General features: G+C 44.3%; 2 protein-coding genes across 2 annotated transcripts in view; one reads left to right on the top strand and one right to left on the bottom strand.

The window, feature by feature from the left end:
• Positions 1-15,415, bottom strand: part of WIPF1 (WAS/WASL interacting protein family member 1) — a 54,324-nt gene extending 38,909 nt beyond the window's left edge. The window contains exon 1 of the mRNA XM_079310349.1: positions 15,293-15,415. The gene's annotated coding sequence lies outside the window, so the exon portion shown is untranslated. The remainder of the gene's footprint in view (positions 1-15,292) is intronic.
• Positions 14,415-15,393, top strand: LOC306804140 (uncharacterized protein; the record flags this gene model as incomplete). Its single annotated transcript, XM_079310408.1, has 2 exons — positions 14,415-15,208; positions 15,269-15,393. The coding sequence occupies exons 1-2, from the start codon at positions 14,734-14,736 to the stop codon at positions 15,391-15,393; spliced, it is 600 nt and encodes a 199-aa protein (XP_079166534.1). The 5' UTR covers positions 14,415-14,733.
• Positions 15,416-18,869: the final 3,454 nt, after the last annotated feature.

The following is an 18,869-nucleotide window of genomic DNA, read 5'->3' as shown; positions in this document are numbered from 1 at the left end:
TTCTCACTTACAGGCAAAACCAGACAGGTGCTAGTAGGAAGCTGGCTCTACCATTACCCAGGCTGTCACACAAAACCATGGCTACAGTGAGACCCAGAGCAAACCAACTGGAGCTGCTTCTTTGCCCATGGGTAGATGAATTCTATGCAATTCCTACATAAATTAAGAAGTTTCCACTGAAGTGTCATCTTTATAATTAAACTGTGCCAGATGAAGACATCAATGTTGTGAGCAGCCTCCTGGTGACCACCAGCCAGGGATTACATTCCCATCTGCTGCCTCAGGGCTTCTTACCACCACTCACTACTTCATTACTATCAAATGAGCCAAACTAGCTCCAGTAATTTGTATCAGTGGGTTAAAATAATTGGAAATGGAGCAACAATGGTTTTGAGAATCCTTCTATCCACAGAGATGTGAGAGTAGTGACCTCTGACAAAGAGACAGAAACAACAGGATTTATAGAGCAGCAACTAAATGTTGAACAAATTACCCCCAGCTAATAAAAGATGGAAGTACTTCATGTGTAAACATGCACAGGAAACCCATGCAAAAGGAAATACGTACATGACTGAAAAACACCCCAACAAACTAGCCCATAAAATAAATGCTTTTACATGAGACACACACACTCTTCTTGTGCATGCACCTCTGAGCTCCTGCAGCTGTATTAGGAAAGCATGTGCAAACACATGTCTGCAGATGCACCTGCTCTGCCCCCATGGAAGATTTTGGGCCAAATGGTCAAGGTATTATTTACACTGGAAGACACTTGAGAGCACTGTGAGGCTCATGCAGCTGAAGTATTTTCCCCTCAGTAAGCGTGCAGAGACATGATACGCCGGAGCCTGAGCTCCAGAGGCGCTGGGGGGAAGTTGAAGAGTTCAGGAAGTGGCCATGCTTGCTCTCAGCACACTGCCTCTTTGTCCTCACCCAGCTGCTCCCCCAGGAGCTTTCAGACAGCCTGAATCCCTCACAAGAGATGGGTTATTTCTCTCCATTTTAAGAGGCACTATGTTTACAAAGTCACTTTTAAAGTGTCAACCTCTCTGTGAGGATCTAGTCACACGTAATGGACTGTGCCAGAGGCGTGCTTGGAGTTGCTGGTGGGGCAAATATACTTTTATATCCCCCTAGACATTTGGGGTGGTGCAAGATGGGAGGAATTTGCTCACCCAGCAGGTAACTCACAGCAGCCTCACAGCCACTTTTAATCCATGTCCAAAGCAAACAGCCTCCCAGGGTGCTGTTCCAGCCAAGCTCAGAGTGCTGCATGCCCCTCAGCGGGGCCAGGGAGAGGCACTGCAGGGACAGCAAAGGCAGCTGTGTGACACTGGGGACACACCGTGTCCATGTCAGGGCTGCTGAGTCACCCCAACACCCTGCACCCATCACTCCTACTGGGGACCACAAGGGGGGAAACATCTGAAGCCTGAAAAATTCCCACCCCTGCAAATAAACCATCTATTTCTCCATCCTTGTCACAGGTGAGGAATCTCCTGGCTGGCACCTTTCAGAGGAGCAGAACTGCAACAGGGGTTTTTGGCAGTCATCTTGTGTAAGCCAACCACTTGCAACTAATGCTATGAGTCACCTTACATATATATATATACACAAGACAAAGCCACCTCTTCAGTTTCTGAGCAGAAAGCATACCTAAAGCTCTCCTTTATGTACATCTGGATACTTAATGGAGACATGTTAGTGACCCTGCAGATGGCACAAGTTGTTTTTAAAGCCACAAATGCACTTCCCCTCACTTGCCATGAGATCAAACAGTGCTGGATTTACAAATAAAGGGCCACCTCAGCAGCAATAACAAGTAACAATTGCACAGTGGCCTGACAGATAAGCTACAGAAGGATGTTAATACACACTGATGTAAAGCTATTTACACAAATGTTTTTCTTCTTGTGTATTATGGGGATAAGAATGCAATCATGGGCTCTGAGGTTTTGGTTTAGATTAGAAACCTGCACTATCCACACATCTGAGTATACTGGACACAGTGATCCAGACTAACAGAGCATGTTGAAACCCTGCATTGAAAACCAACACATACTTTTTGCCTTATAAAAACAGGCCCTATTTATTCACTATATGGAAACTCACCCTATTCACCAATTTGGCTATGACTACACACACAGACAGAACAGTGGATATTCTGGGGACTGTTTTCTATCTGAAGCCTGTCATCAGCAAATTTGAGCAATTAACATCTCCGTGCTTGGGCAAAACAATCTGTACTGCCCCAAATTTGAGCAGGCACAGTGCAAGAGTAAACCACCATGTGGAACCATGAATGTGCAACCACAAATAAACCAACCAAGCCCAGATCTGTCAGCCAAATCACCAGGGCCAAGCACTAATATCGAGGTGTTCAAACTTCAAAGCAGGAGCACAGTCAGCAAGAGTTTGTTGAAAGAATTACACCCAGAAACTGGGACTCCTCAGTAGTGTATAATCCCTGCTGTTTCCATTTCCTCTTTCTCATTATCAGCACAGACGGGGGCTGCAGATTAGTAAACAGTGGGTGTTTGGGGAGAATTAGAGCATGTGTGATGGAGAGCTAGGTATCCTGGTGGCATCTGCGTGACTTCAGAGAGATGTAAATATTTAATGTTGCCCACTACATTTCTTCAAAATGATGAAATATTAACACGTTCCTTGGGGGTGGGAGAATCATATCAGATAAAGCAGGGAATCTATTTTGTGCCTTACCCAGGATGTGAACAAAATTTGATGATCAAAAATGTTCTAGCAGATTGCCACTCTCTAGTCACATCTATGTGGAAAATGAAGAGATTTTACTCTATTCCAGTCCTGTCTGAAAACAGTGAAGCCCCCATCCCAAACTCAACAAATTCTGGGGCAAAGCCCTTTACACAGCCATGTGCATATGAGATCACATCTTCAGTTGTCACCCCGGGTTTAGCCACATGCTATCCTTTCAGAGGACAGCCACATAAATAAAAGCCATTCCTAAGAAAATGTACTTTTGCCTAGAAATGCCTATGTAGTTTTTGACTTGAGTAAAAACTGCTGAACTGACAAACCTTGCTCTTGTTTTTCCTCCCTGCTCTTTTAACATAGACATTAAGAAACTTCTGAAGAAGACTTCTGCAGAGCATATGTATTATTTATAAATATGTAAATAATTAGATATATTTCTAAACTGAGAACTCTATTTGTGTGGAAATCCCTTTCTGTCATTGTAGATATTTCTAATAGCCTTAGTATGTTCTCAGGAACCAAAAAGGAAGTTTTATTAAGAGTGTTGATTGTGGCTTCCAATACTTATTTTCACATAAAACCTGATTTCTTAGTTTGCAGCTTTTTTGTGGAACACAACCTCTTTGACCCTATCAAAGAATATGGACTCACTCAGCAGGTCAACCAAGAGAGAAACAATCCATGCTGCCTTTCCAAAAGGTATTTTCAACACTCTCTATCCAGTAAAATTTGCCAAGCTGTTTTTCTACAGCAGTGTTTGCTATACTTTTTCAATGGAATGCCTAGGCTTCAAGTACCTTTTCTCAATAGATAAGCATTGCTATGATGGCAAAGTTAAAAAGTTAAAGTGGCTTGATCTATTAACAAGCAACTTCAGCTACTCACACAAGTCAGAAAGTTTTCAAAGCATTCAACTGACTATTTGATGACAAATTTTTATGTATTTGGTTATTTCAGTAGAAAATATCAACCAGTTTTGAACAATCACACTAGAATCTGAATAATACTTTATATTCAAACTTTCCATCAACATCTCTGTACATATATACAAATGGATACATATATGCACATGCAAACAAAGCTAGATAAATCTACACCTGAGAAATCATGATCTACCAGAACATCACACATTTTAAAGACACACACAATATTCATTGATAAGAGCAATTTTTCATCTGACACAGGTCATACAATTTCAAGCTGTTACTGATGCTTAGCTTATTTCCCCTTTACATTCTGAATCTCCTAGCCAAAGCTCACACCCTCTTGATTATTTTTTTAAAGGGAAAGCAAGTCCAAATCTTTGGCAACTTTAGTCCATTTCATGCATTGTTCCCATGGGTGGTATACTGTACATCAGGAATAACTGGATGCCAAATATAGCCATAGATGAGAGTCTATGCTCAGTTGCTGCATAATTATAAAATAGAATCAGCTTCTCTGCTGTGTAACAGATGAGATTTTCTTCTTTGCTTAGCTGCAAGTGCCAGCAATCCCATACTGATTTGAACTATATCCAGGTAAGGTGAGCAAGATCAGGTCATGTACAAGATCAGAGCGTGTCTTTTTGTTTCATTGATATTTATTGACAATTCTCCCAAAAACAACCAGGAGAAAGGGAGGCTCAGTATATGAATATCTATATATACACTACATAGTATATTATCATTTAATCATCAGTGCAATCAGTATGAATTAGGAGATTTTGCCACTGTGATTTCACAGAGCAGTAGTTAAAAGAGTGACAGATAATTGCAGAGTCCATTAAAACCAGCCAGGTAACAGCTTTGGATATTAACATTCTCTGTTTCCTTAGACAGTGAAGAAAACTCAGCCCTGTTGTGAAATCCTACATCTCACCTACATATGAGGGGCAGCCACATGGGACACATCCAGGAAAGATTGCTCACACCACTATGTCCACTGCTGGCCCTGGTCCAAAAGGATCATTAGCCATCAGGGAACAGCCCCAATCCTTCCTGAATCTACTTCATGATGGCTTTCAGCATGGAAGTCATGCAATGCCATTCTGAGCAGGAACTTTTGTCTTGCAGACCTGGGGTTACTAATTCATTGCACAAAGACTATGCCTAATCTGACAGAAAGCAATGTTTAGTCACAGCTCACCTTGCTTAGAGAGTAAACTGCTGATTTGGAAACAAAACACCCCGTATTACCATTCATCAAAACCTGGCTTCATCAGCTGCTGAAACTGAGTCAGTTATCAGTAGATTGCACTCAAAAGACAAACCAGTACCTCTATCTCAGAAGGGTATGTGAATATCCTATTGCTCCCACAGCCAGACAAATAAAAGGAGCTGGACTTCTGATGCAAATTCCTGTAACACACTTGGGAACTGACAGCCAGGATAATCCAAATGTGAAGACTGAGCATGAAAACAGAGGCAGTAGTATGACAGTCTGGCTCAAAATGGCTGGTATCTGGTCTACCTCATTAGCAGAAGTTCACCACACAACTCTAACTGAACATGCAACCATGTCTGCATCCCTCTCTACATGTGTGTTGTTTCTTCTTTCCTCTCCCACTAGCAAAAGGCCAAGTATATAGTAGAGAACTGAAAATAAAATTTATAGCTAATTTTGTGGTTTATGGCTCCAAGGGCATTACCTATGCTCAACAGAAACCCCAGAATGTGTACCTGGAAGCACAGCTGTCTGAAACAGTGCTGCTAAAAGAACAGAAATGCATTACAGTCCAATTTCTAGACCATTGAGGAAAGCTGGCTGGCTTTCCTGAGAGGATGTACCACAGGAGTGAGCTTAGAAAACAACAGAGAAAAGCAGCAGACCTGCTAAAAACCCTCCTGCTTGGCCTGTAAACTTAGAGCTACCCCAGACAAAGTGGGACACTACAGTATGGGTCCCTTCAGGCAGGAAAGATTAATCACAGGCATTTTGGTAGGGCCCAGTGGTTCCAGTTAGTCTATGGGCCAAGTCCCAGCAGAGCCAGAACAGTTCCTTATGGAGGATGAACTGTGAGCTGATAACTCCTGGCTCTATCTCTCAGTGCCTCAAAGCATCTCCATGCACTGTGGGAGTCTAAAGGTGTTTTTTCACCTGTTCCCTGTCACTACATGCTGCCAGCAGGGGCCTGGCTGCACCAGCTGTGATGCAGGTTGTATATACCTACTTGATGTTCCATGAGGGCACTAGTGTGCACTTAAGTGAACTTTGTGACATATTTAACTTCAGGCTTTTTGCTGGTAAATGGGACAAGGACTATTTTCTCAACCTCAGATGCCAAAGCCAGCACTTTGCATCACTTCGGGAAATATGGATTTTGAAGACCCTTAGCTGTCCCAAAGGCTATTTCCATAATTATACCCTTAACTACTTAAAATTTCTTTTACACTTGTCCTATACCAGACATTATTCCCTAGTGGCAGTCTCTGAAATCCTGATCCATAACTCTGCATTTTAGAGGAAATGACAGTGACTAGGGGTCACATGCTCCACTGAGAAATGAAAAAACCATAACCTGCACATGCCAGACTCAATACAGAAAAGTAAACTAATTTTTGACAACACAGCTTGACAGAAATCAGGTTTATACACCAAACAAGCCTGCAGATAATCTGGGTTTTTTCCTCCCTAGCACAATCACATAACAGTGACACTGCAAAACTTCAAAGCAAAGATGCCAAGGGCACTGGGGCTTCAAAGCAGAAGAGAGTCATCCTACCTTCAGAGTGGTGGTTTCAAAAAATAACAAGAAATGTCTACCAGACAAGAGAGGGAGTAACTCCAGAAGACCAAGAGTAAACAGCTGGGAGGAATGTCCTGGAAAATGCTGTCCTGACCTTGCCTGGAGCAATCCTGCTCCACTGCTGTCATCTCAGCACTGATCTTCCACAGCAACCACACGTCAAGGGCAGGAAGGACTGGGCCCAGGTCACACCTATCAACCCTTCTGCTGGTTCAGAGTGATTTTTGTGCATATCTTTGTTCTCACTTCCTAGGGCATAAAGCCTTGCCTCATTAAGAAATGGCAGTGGGACATTTCTTTATTGCTGTCTAAAGAGAAAAAAGTGAAAATACAGTTTTGGGTTGTTTTGTGTTTCCATTATATTCTTATTTGCTTCTGTCCATATCTCACAGTGGATGGCCTGGAGCAAAGGCCTTGGAAGCTGCAAATGCTGTGGTTTTAGATACCATGTGCTATAATTACTATGGCTTCTTTAGTGCCTCCTCAGTCTAGTCAATTAGTGAGTGGATAGGGAACAAACATTTTTTTGAGAAGTACAAAAGCTTTCAAGTAAAAAAGAGCAGTCATAAACCATCCTTACTATAAAGTCCATTATTCCTCCTAAGAGGAAACTTTTTTGGGGAACTTCAAGTAACAAAACAGAAGACAACAATGACAATTCTTTCCCTTGGAAGCACAAAATCCCTCTGTGTTCTCTTAGTTAAGTACTGCACATGATGACATCCAACTGGGTTTTACCCTGCAATTCACTCACATTATCAGGGATGTTCTGCTAAACAACTGGCACATTTTAGATGAATAAAGAGGGAACTTGTCCAGTCATCTCAAGCTGTTTGTCAGTTATGGAACACTTCATTTTCTAGTTCCCTGCAGCAGCTCAAGTTAATTTGTCTTCCTCTTGACACCAGTCAGCATGCACACTTTGTTTGAGGATACACAAATGAAAAAAAAAAGTAAAAGCTAAAATAAAATTTGGAGATACGAATCCTGCAGGGAGGGCTGCTTGGAAAAGGATAAATGAGAAAATAAATATTGCTCTAGTTTCACCTAAGAGTACAAGTAAGTGTAAGTATGGAGCAACTCCTCAGAGTAAGATGTTTGACTCTGAAAAGCATTATCTGGTTTAATTTCCAATGAGATAAGAACATGAGTTGTTTGTTTATATAGCCAAGGGACACTGGTCAATTCACCTAAGAATAATCCATTTCAAGTAAATTGTGCCATGAAGCAATTATTTTGTCCCTCCCTAAGTCACCTATTCAGATCAAATTAGGAACTTTTATTTGAAAATACAGTAGGAAGCTCCCAGTGATGATTATTTGTGGTTTATTTCTGCCTAGCATTAAAAGAAAGGTTTGGGGCTGCCTGCTGCCATTTGAGAGTCCAAGATGCCATCAGTACTATGGACTGGAAAAGCTGTACTTTTAAGGAATATCTTTTTCTGCTTCAAAGTATAATGATCTGGAATGGTTTAAAATGCAACCTGCAAACATAAACAATGATATACTGGTAGGTGTTGCCCGTGTGCCTCAGCTGAATGGCATTCTCTCTAAAACTGAAATAATCACACATGGATATCACCACATTGTTGCCATTTGATTTTTCAAATCAAATCAAGTTTTTCCTACACAGGACTGTAGAGCTCAGTGCTACATGGCTGATGCTGTCCATGTTTGCCAAACTGCAAATCAAATTGAACCACAAGGGCACTGAAATATAGTACCCTTTAATTACCAGCTGAGAAACCATTCCTCAGGTGGGAGGCAAGGGGGAGAATTAGCAATCCTCCCTTCTCACCACCACCATATACCTCTTCTCTTCCACATCTTTCTGCTCAACAGCTGCCTAGTTGGTGCTAGCTACAAACAGCAACCATCCTGTTCAGACTACTCAAAAAGGAACATTCCCAATTTATGCCACACTTGCAGCTTTGGAGTGCTACTTCAACTGCAGCTGCAATCTGCTTCCAGGCACCTACAGCCTTCCTCAGGGACCAGGGCAACTTGAGAGCAGCTAAAGGTGCAAATATTTTCAGAGCCTGCTGGTGAGGTGAGTTAATGAAGCACTGCCTGCTGCTCCCAGCAGAAACACCACTTACCTGGGGAGGCACCCTCACTGAACTGTTCATAACCCTGCTTTGAAATTGGCAGGGAAAAAGGGGTGGGGGGGGAAGGAAAAAGGAGAAAAAAAATTAGAAGGGCTGGGGAAAACATGGGAGCTCAGTCAAACTCTTCTTGCACTCTTGAAATATGGGACAGGGCTTAGCTCTGAGCCATGGGGTGCATGGACTGCTCTAGAGGGACATTATCTGCTGAAACTCATTTTATCTTGTTAATTTCCAAAAGCAAGTGTTGCAAGGATTATATTTTGGTAACACTGTACTCACCCTTTCAGAGTCTTTCTTGCCTGTGGAGATCTTTAAACCAGCAAAAGAGAGGACAAGATGGAAAAAACCCCATGAAAACAAAGTCAGAATCTGGATCAAAAAATTCATTACATATTCTATGACTTAAAAGTCAGAACCACAGGAGATTAAGTTCTCTGTAACCTCAGGTTCAGTGGGAAGAAAAGCACCCTGCTAACCAAATCCTGCAGTGTGCTGAGCCAGTATCAAACCTGGGGGCAGAGGCTGGACCTGCGTGCCTCAGACTGCTGCTGCCAACACACTCACATGTGCACTGCAGGTATCTCCATTGCCAAGGCATTCCAGGCTCTCAGCTCTACACATGATGCCTTTTCTAATGCCTAAAAGAGACTGTTGTATTCAGCCATACCACTAAGCATGGCTAATCTGGGATACATTTGTGAGCACTCACACTTGTCTTGCTTCCACAGCAGCCAGGCATAGCACCCATATCCATCTTCCAAACAAAGCTGCCCAGACAAATCAGGTTTATGTTGCTGGCGGGCTCAGCTGTTCCAGGGCATTACTCTGACACAGCTATCTTCACAGAACAGCAAGACACATGACTAACTGGACAGCAGATTGTGGCAACAATAAAATAATGCATTATCCTATCTGATTTCTATGACTTAAAGGATTTCCCAACTTGCCATGCTTGCTGATGCCCTCTTCACATTTAGGGATTTGTGACAACTGAGCTACAAAACTGATCTGTTGTTGTGGAGAACAAGGAATGGATAGATCTGCAGAATGATGCAAGGCTACACTGACTTTTAGTTATGCTTACACAACTGCACAGTTCCACAGCTGCTAATACTTAGCAGATGACCTGCGTAAGTGCAAGACAAAAAAAAAAAAAAAAGAAAAAAAAAAGAGAATCCTACATCACTTAAAAAACAAGCTACCAAAATAAGAGTGATGATTTTTATCTGACATGATTTTCTTTTTCTCCTCTGAACAGAATTCAAAAAAATACAGCATAACAAATTCAGCATACTTATAACTGAAGATCTGAATGGTGCCTTGTTTGTAGCACTTGGATTTGAAACACAGATGCAGTTAACTCATGGCTTAACTCCTTCCATGATACTCTCTAAAATGCTGATCTGTGTTCTTCTTAGCTTCCAGATTTGCAAAAGTTTAAGTGATTTTTCTTTTTTAAACAAAGAGATTCAGACTTGGATTCAGCTCTGTCTGCTATTTTCTGCTCTTAAAAAATAAGAGATTGTTATGCAACTAACCGGGAATAACATCACTTTCTAAAAATTTCCTTTGCTGCTCTTGTTTTCATTTCACCAAATTCTTTTCCAGATCAAATTTTCTAGGTTTCTGAAAAAGTCAATGCACTACATTTTTCTTTAGTACTAGAACTCCCTATGACCATGACAGATAAGGGAAAAAAAAAAAAAAAAAAAAAAGGAATATGATATCTCTCAGCAGGTAAATGCGGTCTCTGTTGCCAAGTGATCTGAAAACAGTCAAGTAGGGAAAGGAGTTTTATGTGTGAAGACAAAATCTTTTAGCTACCAAGGCACTAATCTGCCAGCCAGGAGATTTATGATCCTTTCCCAGCACTATTACTGACCTGCTGCTAGGAGACCTTGGGCAAAATTACCTCCTTATGCCATGCTTCTCTACATACTTCAGTTTTTGAAGTCTTTATTCAGAAGTCTCATGGCCATTTTCACATATTAAAATATTACATTTATTCCCACTGGTTTTGGGGACAGACAAAGGCAGCCATGTTTCCCCCATAATGCAAAAACATGGCATACAGCCAGCTGGAAGGAACTGCTGGATCTCATCTACTTCAGAGCAGGGCTAACCTGGCTTCAAGATTGCTCAGACCTTATCCAGTTTTTAGACCATCTCCAACAACAGATTCCACAATCCCTCTGGACAATCAGCTTCAGTGGTTTGCCCCACTCACCACCAAGGACCTTCTTGGAAATTTTTGTAGGAAGCAGAACATTGTGCCAAGGAATGCAATTTCTGTTTAGGGCTCACTTCTTGCCCTGTTAAATCAGGGCCCAGAAAAATATAGAGAAGCCTGCTCCACACTGCCTGCTCCTCATGGCAAGAGGATTTCAGCACTCAAAACATTACAGAGAGAGAGGAAGAGGGAATCACCCCCTTTCCTGAACTTATCGTACGAGAAACATGCAGAAGCTATTTTGGGCTCACTGAAGCTGCTAAGAGCATTTATTTTAACATCTGTACTACTTCCCGTTAAAGAATATCCTGTAGTTTCTTCAGCAGGAGTTATGTGCTCAAGCTTAGCACAAACAGAAAAGAGGGTTCTCATGAAAGTGTGCACAGGCACACAGGAGGGCCCTTCTCATGGACTTTATCCCAAGAAAGAAATGGTGGGAGCTACATACATACACATGCTGAGGAGATGAAAGATGAGGGGTGCCACATGAACACATTAAAACTTAGAAACTTCTGCTTCTACAGCATTAGCAGCTCAAGGAATTACAAAACTATACATTTTAACTCCAAAGTATTCTCATGTGTAATTGGATCCAAATGAAGATTACTAATGAAGTTATGGCTGAGTTAAGTGTTACAAAACAGATTCTCCAACTACTCCTTGTGCTTCCCGCTTATCTCCTTCCAGGAATTTAGAAAAACTTTCTATTCCGAACTCCTTTGATCTCTCTGTTTAGACAAAACTGCTCCCCTGCCACTTGCGCCTCCAGCCTTAGAGACACTCTTGACTGATCTTTGTGAACTGTGCTGGAGGAGGCCCAGGGACAGCTGCAACTGTAGACTTGTGTGCCTGCAAGGATGAAGAGCAGCTCCATGCCTTTCAGGGTCTGCATGTTCAGGGTTATTGCCACGGGAAAAAAAAGAACTTTTTACTATTCAGATTTCACTCTCAGCCCAGTAGAAGTGACACAGTCCTCACAGAGGATCACAACAAAGTACTAAAATAATAAACAATTTGTTACATCCCCTTCCCCCTCTTCAGATACCCAGATATATGCAAACATGTACCTGGTGCTTCATGAGAGCACTACTCAATCATACTGGTCACCACAAGCACACAAATTACTTTAAACAAAGCCTTCTACTAAAGCACCATTACAGATAATAGACAATTATAGATAATTATTAAACCTACTTTTTAATAATGCCTTTTCTGGGCTATTTGCCAACTAACAGTTTACCACTTATCATTCAATAACAGGTTTTTACGTACTTCTTTGAAGTAAGGAGCTAAACAAGCAGGTATTAACTGCACATGGGACAGACAGCTGCCTCAAAGATTTGTGGCTATACTTATAGTATCCACTTCTTCAGTGCTACCAAAATCTGTTTTACCATCCCAGAAGTTAATTATCTCATCATATACTGGGCCTCTACATCACTACTCAAACACAGCTAGCACCATGGATTTTGCACCAAGACAGTAAAAAGTCCCTTTTCATAACAGATCCCACAGACCAAATGTTAGAGTGCACCACATGAAGAAAATGAGAAAGTGTTGGAGTCAAGAATAAGAGAAAACAGTAGAAAGGACATAAGAGTATTTAATTAGATTTGAATTTTGGTAACACTTCATTATTGTGAAGAAGCCATAATTAAGATATGTTTACCTTGGCAAAAGCATAAACTTTAAAGAAACCCACTCCTCTGCTGCATCATTATTTTATCTGGTTTCTATGCACAAGTCCATCAACCAGATGAAGATTCAAGGTAGCTAAAAGCACAGAACATTTCTCAAAGCTGCTACACAAAGACATTTTGCTAAATTGTACATGTACACCATCAACAATATATGTGCTCCAAAGGAAGCCTATGCCTTCCTGTCATGTCACAGTTGCCAGACAACACCAACACGCACTCTTCTCTCCCCACAAAGCAGATGGGTTTCTATACAAACAGGGAAGAAAACAAAATACTGTTAGAACTTTATGCGGTGTAGGTAATGGAGACAAACACTGCAGCATGCTCCCTTCTCAAAGGGATTAGCATTGCTCGTGCTTCTCAGCAGCCTTTTCAGGGTCTGGAGGTCATCAGATGTAAAGGTCATTCTTTTTATCACAGGTGGGAAATTGCTCCTTTCATAGCCAATACCTTTTCTTAGATACACACTTTCAGTTCTGAGTGTAGTACACAGGTAAAAGCAGTGAAACCCTGCTGGGGTAGGTAACCGGGTTTTCCATTAAAAAGAAAAAAGGTTTAGTGGTCTTGTAGCCATGCAATCCCTGAAGACAGTACCTTACTACCCGATGCCATTCAGAGAGTAAACTAATCCTGGAGAAGGTTAAAAGTGTAATTTCAGAAGAAACAGCAATGCAGCAGCAGTAATTAGGACACAGCTAGAGAGCTTCAACCACTTTAATTCCCAGTTGTTGGGGTGAGGGATCTCAAAGCAGGATGCAGGGGACAGTCAGCACAGGATTGTGAGGGGACTTCTCTAGATACAAAGGAATAGCTGCTCTCTCTTCTGCTTACTCAGAGTTCTGAGCTATTCAGCACAACTCCACAGATAACTGGGAGAGGCTGAAGCAGCTGCAGCACAGGCAGAGGAACAGGTGAGCAGCAATAAGACAGAAGAGAAGGGTGGGAGGGACAGGAGCAGAGGCAGGAATCCCAAACTGCCAAGGATAACACACAGAGTAACCACAGCCTCCAGCCCCTGTCCCAAAATGCCTGCACCCCAGTCAAGGGCAGCCACAGGAACTGGCGTGCCTCTTGCTTCACATTCCTCGGAAACTTGCCCTAACCAACTATGGAAATAATCATTTCATGTACAACACGGAGAACTACGCATTTGACAGGCAGATGCTAAGGGCAACGTCCTGCTGAGCCTGAAGAGCCTGGAAGAGCGAGGCAGAAAAGACACACATAATACTTGAGCAATGAAAAGCAGCGCTTTCTGGAGCAACAGTAACGAGGACTCAAGAGATACAATCTCATAATTTTAGGCTATTTACTCTCGCTCTAGCTAAACAGATCTTATAAATAACGTGAAGAGCTTTTCCTCTCCATTTGTAGCTTTCGTCTCCTCCCCTTGCCCCTCCCCACCCTCTCATACTCTCTTCCTGAATGTCCCTTTCTGCATCTGTCTCCCCCCTCACGTGCTCTGGCTGGACCGAGGGCAGAAGTGCTCTGGAGCAGCTGTAATTCCTCCTCATCTGCTCCTTCCCCTCACAGCAGAGGGGAAAGTACATGCCAGCTCAGCCTGCCTCGTGCTTCACAGCACTTGGTAAACTCCACTGCCAGAGCAGCACAGCCATGGCTCCTGCCCTCACTGAAGGCAAGGCTCCCAAGCCCAGGCTCTGAGAGGACCTTGTCTTTTTTATGTGGCCTCCAGGGTCTCTGCACCGTCCTCCCAAATTGGGCTTGGGAGAGCTAGTGGACAGAAGAAACAGAGGGAAGGTTGACAGAGTTAAAAAGCATGTGGATGAGAAGCAAAACACACTGCCCATTCTCTGGAGATCAAAACTGAGAGAAACTCTTTATTACAGCCCTGTTATCAGAGTGCACTTCAGGAGTAGAGGAGTAATTTAGCTGATGGCGGGTTCCTGAACAGGCACACCTTGGTGCCAGACACAAGTCACTTTGTTCTAGAGGCCACTCGAACAGGCTACAAGGTAGCTGAGGAACACCTACTGTCTGAGAAGGCTCATAGCCCTGCATGCCAGAAGGTGCTCATTAGAAAACGAAACACAGCCATTAGAGCAGCAGAGGCAAACAAAGTGCAAAACAAGCTAAAACTCGAAGAGTGGTTACTTGAGGCTCACTAAGTCGATTCCTTCAAAAAAAACCCCAAGAGCCAGCTCAAGAAGGCAGAGACCTGCTTTGTTGACTCCACCGTAAAGCCTAACTACATGGTCCACCTCGACATTCGCTGCAGATGGAAGCCCTTGAGGGAGGCTGCAACACGGACACCTGCGGGTGTGACCAACATAACGATGGGCGTGGGTGCCACACGTGCAGGCGGCGGTGTGTGACACGGCCCCGGTGTGTGCCTCGGCCCCCGGCGTGTGCCACGGCCCCGGGTGGCTGTCCCCACCCTGACAGCCAGCCAGGATCGCACAGCCGGGGCTGCACAGCAGCAGAGACGGGCAAGGACGGCCCGGGCAGCGGCACGGCCCGAGCTGCGCCCGCAGAGCAGGACCGCGGGCACGGACCCAACCCCGGGGGAAGCGAGAATCAGAGGGGAACGGGGAGGGATCCCAGCCTGCCAGCACGGCTTCGGGAGGCAGGAGGAACGCGTCCAGCCCGAGACAGAGCAGTCTGGAAGAAAAGAGAGAAAGAGCAGACAGGCGCGAGGCGAGACTCGGCTCCCGACCCTTGTACCCGCGGGGCCGGGGGTGCCGAGCCGAGCCGTCCCGGCGCGGCGCCCGCTGGAGCCCTGCCCGCCCCGGAGACCCCCGCCCCGCCGGGAGCCCCGCGGCTCCGCAGCCCCTTACCGCGCTCCGTGCGGGCCAGGCGGCGGGAGGGCGCGGCGGGTCCCGCGGCGCTGCAGCCGCTGCGGCGGCCGGGACATGTTGGGCCGGGCGGCTATTTATAGCGGCAGGAAGCGGCGCGGCGCGGCTCTGGGGCGCCGCTCCCCCGCCGCCCGCGCCGCCGCACACGCCGCGGCCCCTCACAGCGCCCCGGGCCGGGCCGGTCCTTCCCCGGTGCCCGGCCGTGCCTCACGGCAGGGCAGCTCTGCTCTCCGGCCGCCCCGCAGCGCCCTGCCCCGCTCCGCGCTCCCTTCGGCCGCACAGCTCCCAACACACTTTGTTTTCCCTACCTGCCTCCTATGGCCCCGATGGCAGCCGGCGGGGAAGGGGCAGTGGCGCCTGGGGAATAGCGAGGCACCGGCAGACACACACGGGAGAGTAGAAACGTAATTAAACAGTGGGAAAGAGGTGCCTGCTTTTTCCCTGTTAAGGTTTGCAGTATTCTGAGACGTGGGAAGGTCAATTACCCCTCTCTGCAGGATGCCCCAGAAGGTATTTGTGTTTCATACCTCAATTAACTCGTGCAGAGATTGCTTTGCCAGGCAAGCAATAGATTCTGTTGCCTTTTCCCCCTCAGCTTGACTAAGTTTTCTAGAAACAAAATTTCTGTTAATGTTTTTATGTCCAATCCGGAGGTTTTGGATGGAAAAATGCCCAAGTATATGTAATGGAGTAGCTTGTGCAGATAGGAGCGAAGTTTGAAGTGCAAGAGCTGTGTCCTGAGTGTCTATTTCAGCCAACACTGATCTCACATGCTTTTGTCTCTGTAGGATTTCACACTTTAGAGGTGTTCAAGATGGTTTTTGTTTACTCCATGTGTAGACATGGTCCAGCCCAGCAGCTATATAACACTGTTATCTAAAATAAAAATGATAGGGACAGGTGTCCTGAAGAACTGAAATACACTCTTGATTCACTTGTAGCAACATGTCCTAGCAAGGTCAAAGATGGAGTAAGCTGTGTGCTAAGTTAACCTGCTGCAACTCACTTTCGGGTTTCCACCAGGAGATGAGCAGTGCCTGAAGGCACAGCATTATGGTGAGACATGCTGTCCTAAGAGCAATGGCATTGCTGTGCTGTCTTCAGTGGAAGGCTGGAGACCTTGCCAGGCTTTTATGTAGGTCGTCTTGTCTGTTTCTGTGTCATTGTATACTTGAAGCATTACAAGACAAACACAAGAAGTGGGACAATTTTTTATGTATACCCTTTCCTGACCTGTGCACGCAATGTGGATTGGCTTGCAAGCAAAAATTTCAGTGCTCACAAACAGTAAAACTGCAGGTACTCTGTGTTTACTGTCTTGACAGTCCCAAAGCTCTCTAAAGAGGGTCACAAATCCACATGAGGTTCCTAAGCACGGCAAACTGCATTTGGGTCATTGGTTAGCTGAAAAGTCACGTAGAGGCAAGCAGCTTCCTCTTGTCTACATGCTGGGGAAATACCACGTGATGTGTTTATTCCAGGCTCCATATGGGATAAAAGCAAACACTGATACAGATCTCTTCAGCTTTTAGAAGTTGGGAAGATATGCTGCAATGGGAGATCTGTGCTGGCATGGCAGAAAATGGTTACAACCCTTGCTAGGAAAGAATTGTCCCTTCATGGGGAATCCACTGAGTGATCTATCATCACTGTGATGCAGTAGCCTACAAACTCCTTTGGACTTGTGCCTGCTGGTCATGCTGGGTGTTGCATGGTAACAGGGGAAATTGTCCTGTCTTTGTAGATAACCCACCTGCAGCCAGCAGGACTCAGCATGGCTCCCACAATGGGCATGGAAATGCTCATCTACAGGTTGGCTCTTTTCCAGCTGTGTCAGTCTCTTAAACTTTATCAGGTACTGTATACTGAAGTACAATCATTTTAGAGAATCTTTTGCAAAGCAGTGCATGATTACACTTTCTGGTTTTGAGATTTGAATTCAGAAAGAAACGAGTGGTCCAGAGCTTTGTTAGAAATCAGCGTCTGATAGAATCTTGGGAAACTTTGTATCAGTTTCACAATTTTAAAGAAAAGAGACAGGTAATTTATAGCCAGCAGCACACCTAGGGGTCTGGAGGCCCTGCTAGAATTTATCTAGCACTAGTAAACATATGAAAATGTGAGATCTTGTGGCTGGAGCCAAGGACAGGAACCTTTTAAAAGTGTCCAAAGTCAAAAGCATTCCTAATGTGCTAAACTATCAAACCATCATTTTAAAGGTGGTATCTTGCCTGTCACCGTACCAGAAAACAAACCTTTCAGGGAGGTAATGTATTTCCTTTCTCCACCAGAAGCACAGTGTTTATGCACTTATGTGGGTCCTGTGTTACACATTCTCTCGCCCTGCTGTTCCTACCCGCTGTGGTTTGCCTCAGCTGTGGAAACAGGAACTGCTGAGTCAGCACGCTGATGAAACTCACACTGCTTTCACACTTCTCTGGGGAGACTGCCACAGCAAGGAGCTTGGCAGTAACTTATATCCTGGAGAAAGAAAAAAGAGTACTTAAACTGTCTTACGGTTGCCTGAAACAATAATCTGATTTTTAAAAACTCTCAAGCTGAAGGAGGCTATGGGACCCAAGCACTGGCAGCAGATGAATGATCACACCTGGCATACACAAGCTCATAATCAAATGCTTGGAGTTCAGCGAGTGTCATTTTTCTGTTCTCTCTCTTGATCAGTTCAACTGAATTTTACAAAGCCAAGATCCAACTGGCTGAAGAGACAGAATAAGGACATTGAGTTCAGCTCAGCTGCCTGGTGAGGATGGAGAGCAGCAGCCTGGTCTGATTACCAACTCATGCAGAGGTGAAACCGCTCCCTTGGAGCTGGTACAAGATAAGGGACTTTAAAAATTCAAATAACCCTCTCAGAAGAGTCAGGTCTCCTGAAGAGCACAAGTGCCAAAGAGGAAAGAGATTTGGGAGTGACTGCATCTCTGAGAGCAACATATCCATGGCACAACTCTCTATGATAGCTAAGGTCAGCTAAACAGATAGGAAGGGCAAAGTTAATGGCCAAATGGCTTGAAGACTGGAAAGAGAATTAAACCGAAAAAGATGGAGATATTCCAGCAAGCTGTTCTATTAAGGACATAAATAGGGTGTTATCAACAAGTTCAAAGTGAACATAAGCAGCTTTAGTAGCAAGAGGATGGCAGTGAAAAGAGGGACAAGTTAACTGCTCTGGGTACTATCACTATAAAAGCAGCACCTTCCCACCCGGATGCTCCTGCTCTGCCTTCATGTAAATGAGGTCTGCTTACTTCAGCACCATGGTGTTTGCATGTCATTATTTTCTATACTTATCAGAGAAATTTAACAATGAGTGTGGGATGCCTGTTTGTTGCTTTGCTTACCATGAGATTTGTTAGTTGAAGCTCTGGGCTGGAATATGCCTGTTTAAGGCAATGAGGCAGCAGAGATGCATGTGTGGGTTGCAGAGTTTTACCCAGGGTCATCTCCTGGGGCTGCTGATTCAACCCACGTAGGAGAGAGGAGAGTTTAGTGTTAAGGTTGCAAGGGGGGCCTAGTGTTGGAGATGAAAGCCTAGAGAGCT

This window comes from Erithacus rubecula (genome assembly GCF_903797595.1).
Source record: "Erithacus rubecula genome assembly, chromosome: 8".
Lineage (NCBI taxonomy): Eukaryota > Metazoa > Chordata > Aves > Passeriformes > Muscicapidae > Erithacus > Erithacus rubecula.
The sequence above is the reverse complement of the archived record's forward strand: the minus strand, read 5'-3'. Positions and strand labels throughout refer to the sequence as shown.